The following is an 8,542-nucleotide window of genomic DNA, read 5'->3' as shown; positions in this document are numbered from 1 at the left end:
AGATCTTCAGGGTCAAATGATACAAATACATATAATCTATATATTTGTTTATTTACAGGTATATTCTAGATCATAGTGTTTATCTAACAAAATGAATGACCACATTATGTCGGAAAGTAATAAACGTTAAAGCAAATAGAGAAAGATCTTTAGATTTTTCCTTGAAAGCTCTGAGGGTCGTAGTCTGCACACGACAGTCAAAAAGGTCAGTTATGAAATTTTTGATTAGATATTTTATAGACCAGTTGATCAACAGTTGCTCAAAAATAAAATAAGAAAATCTAAAGAATACTAATGCCTACAAGTTAATGACAATAAAGAATCTCAGCAAGGTTTAAAAATGGCGTCTCCTCATCGGCACAGAATCCACCCGGAGGGCGGAAGTTAAACATTGGTGACAGAGGCAGAGGAACCGGTTCTAATCAATCCTCTGCTTCTTCTGAAGAAACACACAAGGTTTTAGAATAGAAATAAAATGAAGTTACAAACAAAATAAAATAACAAAAACCCATTATATTATGAAACATGAGCACTGGCTTGTATAAAAAAAAGATGATGAGGAGAAAAATTGAATTCATACTAAGTGTCTGGATATACTTTTATATTCTGCTTTTAAATATATATGTATGTGAGTGTGCATTTATTAATGTATACAGAAATACATTCATATATGCACACTTACGCACACTGACATGTTATATGTTTCTACAGTGAAAAAATAGAATGTCTTTTAACGTAATATGAACAAATAAGCATCTCGTCCTCTCCGGCTAATTTAAAAAAATGTGATACAACATCTCTGTTAAAAAACTAAACCAAAGAAAAGAAAAAGAAAAAGTCAACTATGTAATGTAAAATAAGTTGTCATAATACAACATTAAGGTTCCATAATGTTACAATAACAATAAGGCTTTTTTGGAAATAAGAAAAGATTACACACAGTTCTGTCCTTTGCTCTGGTCTTTGTGCACAACCACCGGAAACCTTCGTTTGATTTCAAAATAAAAACCTGGCTATTTCAAAAAGCTTGATCTTCTTTTAAACCAACAGACATCAACACTAGTGCGTCAACCTGCAGTTGCTTTTGGGGTATTTTGTTTCAAGTTTCTTCTGGTTTTTGTTTTTCCTCAGGGATGTGCAAGTGAAGTATTTAGTACCAAAGAATTTCATTATCACATCATGGCCGTTGAGATCCGCGTCCCCCCACAGAGACATCGTCTGTAAAACGAGGAGGAAAAAAAAAGAGAAAGAAAACAAAGCGTCTACTTTTGTTTATCCAACTGTCACCAAACACATACAGTGGAACTAAAAAGGCCAATTCTTCAATCACATGAACGTAAAGCTTTGCAACTGCAACAGGCCTCCGCCGCTCTCGAGAGTCTTACACAATGAAATACATGATTATAGAGGAGGCTGGGAACAGAGGGAGGTTCTGGAGGAGTCCGGTGGAACCAGGATGTTCGAGTGGATGCGCTTTTTTTCGCGTCACGTCCCCCCCGCCCCCCGGCCCGGGGTGTGAGCGGTGAGCAGAGCTGGCGTCTTTTTTTTTCTGTTTGTCACTTTCCTTTCCCTCAAGAGTCACACGTACAGCATACACAAGATAAGCAGCATGTTTGGTTTGACAGAAAGAAAAAACAAAGGTACAAAATAAAAAGAGAATTCCTTTAAAAGACAAAAAACAAAAAGTTCCAAACGATGATGAGCGTTGGTCACTGTACACAAAGAAAGCCCCGCCCCTTTTCGGGCGATCCTTGTTCGGGGGGTTCCGTTTGTTCCAGATTTCTCTCTCAGTCACGACGGGGGTGGGGTGTGGACATGATGCAATGGTTTCCAAAGAGAGGGAGTGATTGTAGAAGATCATGGGACACGGTGGCCATTTCTCCTAGCTCGGGCCGCAGCTTCCTGCAAAGGCAAGGTCCCCCCCCTCCCCCCTTTCACTCTAAATACATTGTGGTACAACGTCACTGAGGCCTCCACCTGGCTTAAGATACTGATTTTGCACAAGTTCACAATTCAAGAAACTAACTGAGCGTAAGATATCGTGTGTGTGTTGCCGCTTCCTTTTCCAGCAGCTGCTAACAACGGCTCCTCGAGAACAGGCCGACACGTGATGGATACATGAAAGACCTCCAGATCCTGTTGATGCCTCATGGGGGCGCTCTCGTTCTTTTTTACGTCTTCTCGATGTTTTGTTTCGTCCCCGTGTTCGTGTGACCAGAGTTCGGGGGGGGAGAACCATTCGTGTTCGCGCGGGCAAACCTACGATTTTGGTAATTTCTCTGGATCCCACTTCGCAACATGTGTCGATAGAATTACTTGAACCCCTTTCACACCCAGTCATATCAAAAAAACAAGAAAGCCCCCCCCCTGTCTCGGCTACATCCATCTGCCTGGCGCTGATTCTCGCTGTCGCCCTTCTCCTTCAATCACCTGTAGCTTGTTGCCGTTGTATCACGGAGATATTTTTGAGAAGAGAAAAAGTCCACCAATGTTTACAATGTCCTCCCCACTGAAACGCTTGAGGTAAGGTAAGCAGTCTGACACTCTGATCGATTCCCGCCCCACCAGCTGGAGCCACAGCGTCCAGCATCCTCCTCTCCTGATGAGGATCCTCCTCTCCTGATGATGGGCGAATGTTTCCTCGCTTCCTCGAGGAAGAGTCTGTTAATCGGAGTCGGAATTTAAAATCGAATCTAACTTGGTTGGGCGTCATCTACAATGGGATCCTGTTTGGGCGTGTGTCTGAACCGGCTGCAGGTCTCTGCAGGTCGTGGTTTTTAAATTTCAAAGTTTCTATGGCTCAGGAGACTGTTGTGTTGTGGGGTGGGTGGGGGTTGGGGGGGGCGACAGGATTCTGGGGGCGGCGGGGGGGCGTGGAGAGATGGCTTTTTTACGTTGCATAGTGATCAAAGCTTCCTAAGTATTCCAGAGCTGCGTGGTAGCAGAATTGGTACTCATCCTGTGGGGGGGGAAACAGAAGAAATAACACATTAGGAATAAGTCTCAACAGGAGATAATCAATTTCAGACAATTATAAAAAACAAATACTTAAGACGTGAAAGTTTGTCTGCCCTGTGCGTTTGTTTGTGTGTTAGCTGGTAATATTATATATTTTTAAGAAATAATGCAGAGATATTTAAGGAAAACAACCAGGAATGTGTCAAATTATAATGATATGGAGTCAAAATAAATATCTATATATTATATATTTATTCCGTTAATGTACGGTGACTAGGGTTGCAAAATTCTGGGAATATTCAAAGTTGGAAACTGTCCATGGGAATTAACGGGAATATACGGGAATTAACGGGAATAAACAGAACATTTTGTAGATAATTTATACTAACTGTATTTAACTTGTCATATACAGACATAAATATAAACATTTAGTTTTTTATAGGCTGATTTTTCAAAATTCCCAAAATTCCCGAGCTTTACTTCCCATGGAAAGTTTCCGGAAAGTTTCCGGAAATTTACCGGAAACTGTCCGCCCCTTTGCAACCCTAATGGTGACAAATATTCTTTTAAACTACATCAGAGAATCAATACGAAGGTTGCTTTAAACTTTTTCTCTCTACATGGTGTATGTGTCAAATCTCAATATGCAATATGGCAAATTGGCGAATCAGCCTATGCGGAGGTGTGCGCCCTCTGAGAGCCCTGTTTGTGTGTCCATGTGACCTCTGACCTCAGTCTGGACCATGGCCGGCCTCTGTGTCCGGAGCATCTTCACTGTCTGGAAGATATCGACCACGCCTTCGTAGCGCATTCTCTCCAGCACGATGCTGAGGGTGATGAAGACTCCGGTCCGGCCCACGCCAGCACTGCAAACACATGATCAGAAACATCAATGAATAGGGATAAAAATCTCGGGTCTTTCTTTGTCGAGGGGACTTTTCTTTCTGTTGCTCATTGAGGTCCTCTAGTCCACATTAGTTTTATAAATAACTGAAAAATAGGAGTCTGGACTTTGTCATAAAAACCTTGCACAATAGCAGCTCTGTGCTCGTTGAAAGGCAAACATCCTGTCGAAGGCCGACGGAGAGGATGCGTCTCTGTGATTCCACTTTTTACTGAACGCCCGTATTCCGGTCGAACACAAAGCGATCCCTCAAGGACGCACCAAACCGACGCATCGTGCACACAAACAACTGAGCAAACATTTTGTCTCATTGAGCCCCCCCCCCCCCCCCCCATGTGTAAGGGGAGAAAAAAAAACAAAAAATAAAACTCAGCCTGCTGCCACTGCCGCTTTCCAGAAATACAGACTGAGTCTTAACTCTGATCCTGAAATACTTGAGAGCTGCCTCTCTAAGCTGCTTTGCTGTGAAATGATTTCCACTTCACCAATGGAACAATAATTGATATGACAACAGATTTATTTGGGCTTCTTCCAGCCCTCTGATGCTGTGCGGTGGAAAGAGGAGTGGAAGTGATGGCTGCTCTGTGTGTGTGTGTGTGTGTGTGTGTCTGTGTGTGTGTCTGTGTGTGTGTGTGTGTGTGTGTCGGGTAGAACACAGAAGCCTGACATGGGACAATAGATGACTTATGTGATTTGATAATAAATTAAAATGAAATCTAACTGAGTGTTATCGTGCAGAACATACAGTACAACCAACCCCGACGCACATACACCCTCATGCAACCACCCGCTACCAACTCCCCCCACGCAGCAGTATCTCTCAGCCCACCCAAAGCCTCTTCCTGAGAGTCGGTCACAGCTTGTCACTAAAACTCCCTCACAGCTCCCCTCTCTCTCTCTCTCTTTCTTTCTTTCTCCTCCTCCCTCTCTCTCTCTCTCTCTCTCTCTCTCTCTCTCTCTCTCTCTCTCTCTCTCTCTCTCTCCAGGAAGATAGACTCTCCAAGTCTGCAGGCTTGCCGGGCCGCTGCCGACTGAGAGGATTTGGTGTCCCCTTTCACAGGAAGTAATCAGGCAATTAATGACAAAAAGCATGTGGGTCTATTAGATAGTGGCTGAGGTGGAGAGGGAGAGGCAAGGGGAAGAAAAGAGGTCGGGAGTGGAAGAAAGGAGGGCTGGGAGGATGAATGGATGAATAGCTGGGTGGGAAGAGAGAGCGACAGAGAGGGAACGAGAGAGATAGGATTAAGAAATAGACAGATGGATGACAGACGGGAGAGGCCGGTGACAGAAGACGACGGAGCAAGAGAAAAGGAAGACATAAGCTCTCAACTCGGAGACGACAAAGCCTGGAGGAGGATGGTGGGAGGAAGAGGAGGAGGAGGAGGAGGAGCAGGAGGTGGTTTGATATCTGCTTTGAGAGAGAGCGGAACTGACTTGTGACAAAATGATGTGATCAAAAAACATCCAAAAACCAACTGAGGTCCAATTGAAGAACCCTAAAAACACTGAAAGAGTTCTGTGTTAACACAACGACAATCAAGCTAAAACTCCAACAAAGTTCACTCGAGCTGAATGAAGGTTATTTGATTTCCTGGCTCTGGGCCTTTTCCTTTATTATCCTGGAAACCAGACCATCCATCTTGAGAGAGGTCGAGCCAATCGACACCATTTATCTAAAAGCATTTTGACTGACAACCAGGATGGTTTCTGCTGATGAGGAGGGGGGGGCGGTGTCTCTTGAATATCACCACAATGTGCTGGGTGGTATATTTTCCCGTAAAGACAAAAGAAACAAGTGAAAAAGCATTTATCGATGCGTCACACGTCCTTTGATCGTAGATGGGTGCAGCTCGTGACAAAGGCATTTTGGTTTGCCAGCACTGAAGTTGCCCCTCTGGAATCGATAATGAACCGAGTTCCAGACCCATTCGCAAATGCCAATTGGTCTGGTGATGCCAGGCGAGAGCCGTGCAATCCCTCCTGCAATAACCAGTCCTTTGACTTTAAGACGTCTCCCCTCCGATAATGGCCCCATAGAAGGGAGGAATAACTCAGTCTTATTAGAGCTTCCCTGACACGTCTTAAAACTCCCAGAGGGCCATTTGATGGCCGGTGACATCATTGCTTTTTAATACAGGGGAGGTGATGTTATGTTTGATGATGTCATGGCGCCTGTGCGACAGAAACGGGGGAGGGGGGGGGAAGGGACCTTCTCGATGTAAAACGTGTTTGTGAGGTGATAAGTAAATTATTCTGTGTTCACAGTGTTTGTTAACACTGACACGAGGTGTCCTGAGAGCTTTTCTCTCAAACCATACAACTCACATAAAGGCAAATATCATTCGTTATATAAACTTTAAAACATTTCTTCTATTCTTTCTTCGTCTTGCAGTGCAGACAAAAACAGGATCATTAAAATGGTTCATTGTCTGGCTACAAAAAGTAACAACTGATTCAAATGGATCCCGCTCTTGATCTGTCAATGATTAAAAAATAATAGGAGGTCTTGGTGTCTCCCACTTGCAAATATCAGTTTCTACCCGAGTCCAGCATGTGGAGTTAATGATGAAGGTTACCTTGGAAGCTACACCCGAGGTGATAAAAATGCATCACAGAGCAATCATAAAAACCCAAAAGAATGGCCGGATCAGTTCGTGCGCCTCCTCTTTGCAAATGCCAAGCCGCATCTCAGCTTTATCAATTATGGAGGAGATGGGCCTGTGGAGGTGCAGGGGTAGAGAACTGCGGAGGCAACCGGGAGAGGAGGGATCATATCTGATGATGCTGTTAGGGATGCACCACAGGAGGTGCTGTGCTGCAAAACAAAAAGCACCTTAAGGAGTGATTTAGCCTCGTGTTGATACCTAAAGCCGTCTATCTCTCTCCAGGTAGAAAGTGCGTCTTTGGAGTCGAGCTCGAGGTGAAACAAGTTGCGTTTCCCGGTGATGCAGCAAATCACGTCTCCCTCTTTTCATGAAAGTGTTTATCACGATGCAAATTTAAAAGAAAAAGCGCATCTGGAACCTTGAATATTCATGACAATGCAGCGAGGAAACAAACGGCGCCACATGACATTGAGAGGACTCACCTGCAGTGAACAGAGATTGGTCCATCCTGTCCAAACTGCTCCTTTGTTTTATGAACCTGGCCAATGAAATCAATGAAGCCCTCCCCGGATTTGGGGACGCCTTGCTCTGGCCAATCGGTGAACTGGAACTGCCTTACTGTCCTGGACTGGCCGTCCTGCAAACACAGAGGGAAGGACGGTGAGAACAGATGATGGGGATGGTGGAGCACATAAAGAAGGAAGGAGAGAGTCGGCTGCTGCTGGATAAGGTACTCAGTTCCTCTGCGTGTGTATGTAAACATATTTTTTACCGTGACCTTTGACCACTGAAAGAAAATCCTTAACCCCTTGTAGACCAATGTCGCGAATTTGCCTCAAACCCCATTCCGGTCTATTTATCCCACTAATGCCTGATGGTGCAAATACTACACATACCATGAAGGCATTGGAAGTACTCTGCTGTCATCTAGTTGTCGGAGTGGAAAATACATACTAGCCCCTTGGTACTGTGCAGCAAAGTTATTTTGAGATATTAAGCTGTATTTGAAATACTGTGATGATGGAACAGCAATGATTGTACAGAAACATATGTTGTCGTTCAATTTCAAGCAAAAGCAGCATCAGTATAATAATCTACATACCAGAGACTGGAAAATGTGTTAAATTACGGTTATACCCCATTATGCCTAATGTCGCTAATTTGTCTCATACCTAACTTTTACATCTATTGTATATGCTATATTGAAATCAACAATCTCCACTTAATTTAGCATCTGTATGACAGCCAAAAACACAAATAATATTTTTTTAATATATTGAAAATTAATTCAGGCAATAAGGGGTTAAAGGCTAATTTGAGACATGTTCAGGAGGCCAAAAACATGTTTTTTGAGGCCACGGTGACCTTGACCATGACTACACAAGAATAGGTGTTTTATAAGCAACACAAATGTAAGATCTTTGAGGCAATACACAATTATAAATTCTTCTTTTCCAATGAAACTTTACCTTCTCAGTGACAAACACCACACAGGGACAGTGTGTCCTTTTCTCTACCCCCCCCCCAACCCAATTGTCTCTATTTTCTCCCCTGTCATTTTTTGTGTGTGTGGCATGAGTAGGTCCTACTCAAAGCTAATCAATAGTGTATCTGCCATGACAAGCGTCTTCTCCCAGACACCATGTTGAATAGGATAATCCCGCTCTGGGATCGATAGAGCGACCTGATGGATGAGCAGAGCCGGCGAGGAAAGGAGTGAGGACGGAGGACAGGAGGAGCAGGAGGTGGGGATGGGACGGTGAAAATGGAAAAGAAAAAACCCCTTCACACACAGACGTGCCCGCTACACAACATGTCAGTGAGAATTTAATGTTGTATCGATTCTTATAATCTTGTTTTAGAGGCGGGCGCTTTAAGTGGTGAGATAAGTGAACTTGCTTCCAACGCAAACACAAAAAAAAACGTGTACATTTACATTTTGACAATCGAGCGGCATCGCACCAGGAGAAGTGATCTGCTTTAGTTTGAGGGAGTCTGAGAACACACAGTCGATACTCGTGTCCTTGGGAACGACGTTTGTACAAGTTGTTTTCGGAGACAACACATTGCTCTG

At 43.7% G+C, this 8,542-nt stretch overlaps 1 protein-coding gene across 1 annotated transcript in view; it reads right to left on the bottom strand.

The window, feature by feature from the left end:
- Positions 1–2,890: 2,890 nt before the first annotated feature.
- Positions 2,891–8,542, bottom strand: part of ptprsa (protein tyrosine phosphatase receptor type Sa) — a 112,014-nt gene continuing 106,362 nt past the window's right edge. Inside the window, exons 37-39 of the mRNA XM_061077654.1 lie at positions 6,951–7,105; positions 3,689–3,824; positions 2,891–2,959 (exon numbers count right to left, since the gene is read on the bottom strand). Coding sequence (XP_060933637.1) covers positions 2,891–2,959; positions 3,689–3,824; positions 6,951–7,105 — 360 coding nt within the window. The remainder of the gene's footprint in view (positions 2,960–3,688; positions 3,825–6,950; positions 7,106–8,542) is intronic.

This window comes from Limanda limanda, chromosome 9 (genome assembly GCF_963576545.1).
Source record: "Limanda limanda chromosome 9, fLimLim1.1, whole genome shotgun sequence".
In the NCBI taxonomy this organism is placed as follows: Eukaryota; Metazoa; Chordata; class Actinopteri; order Pleuronectiformes; family Pleuronectidae; genus Limanda; species Limanda limanda.
Note: the sequence above shows the minus strand (reverse complement) of the source record. Positions and strands in the feature narration are given on the sequence as shown.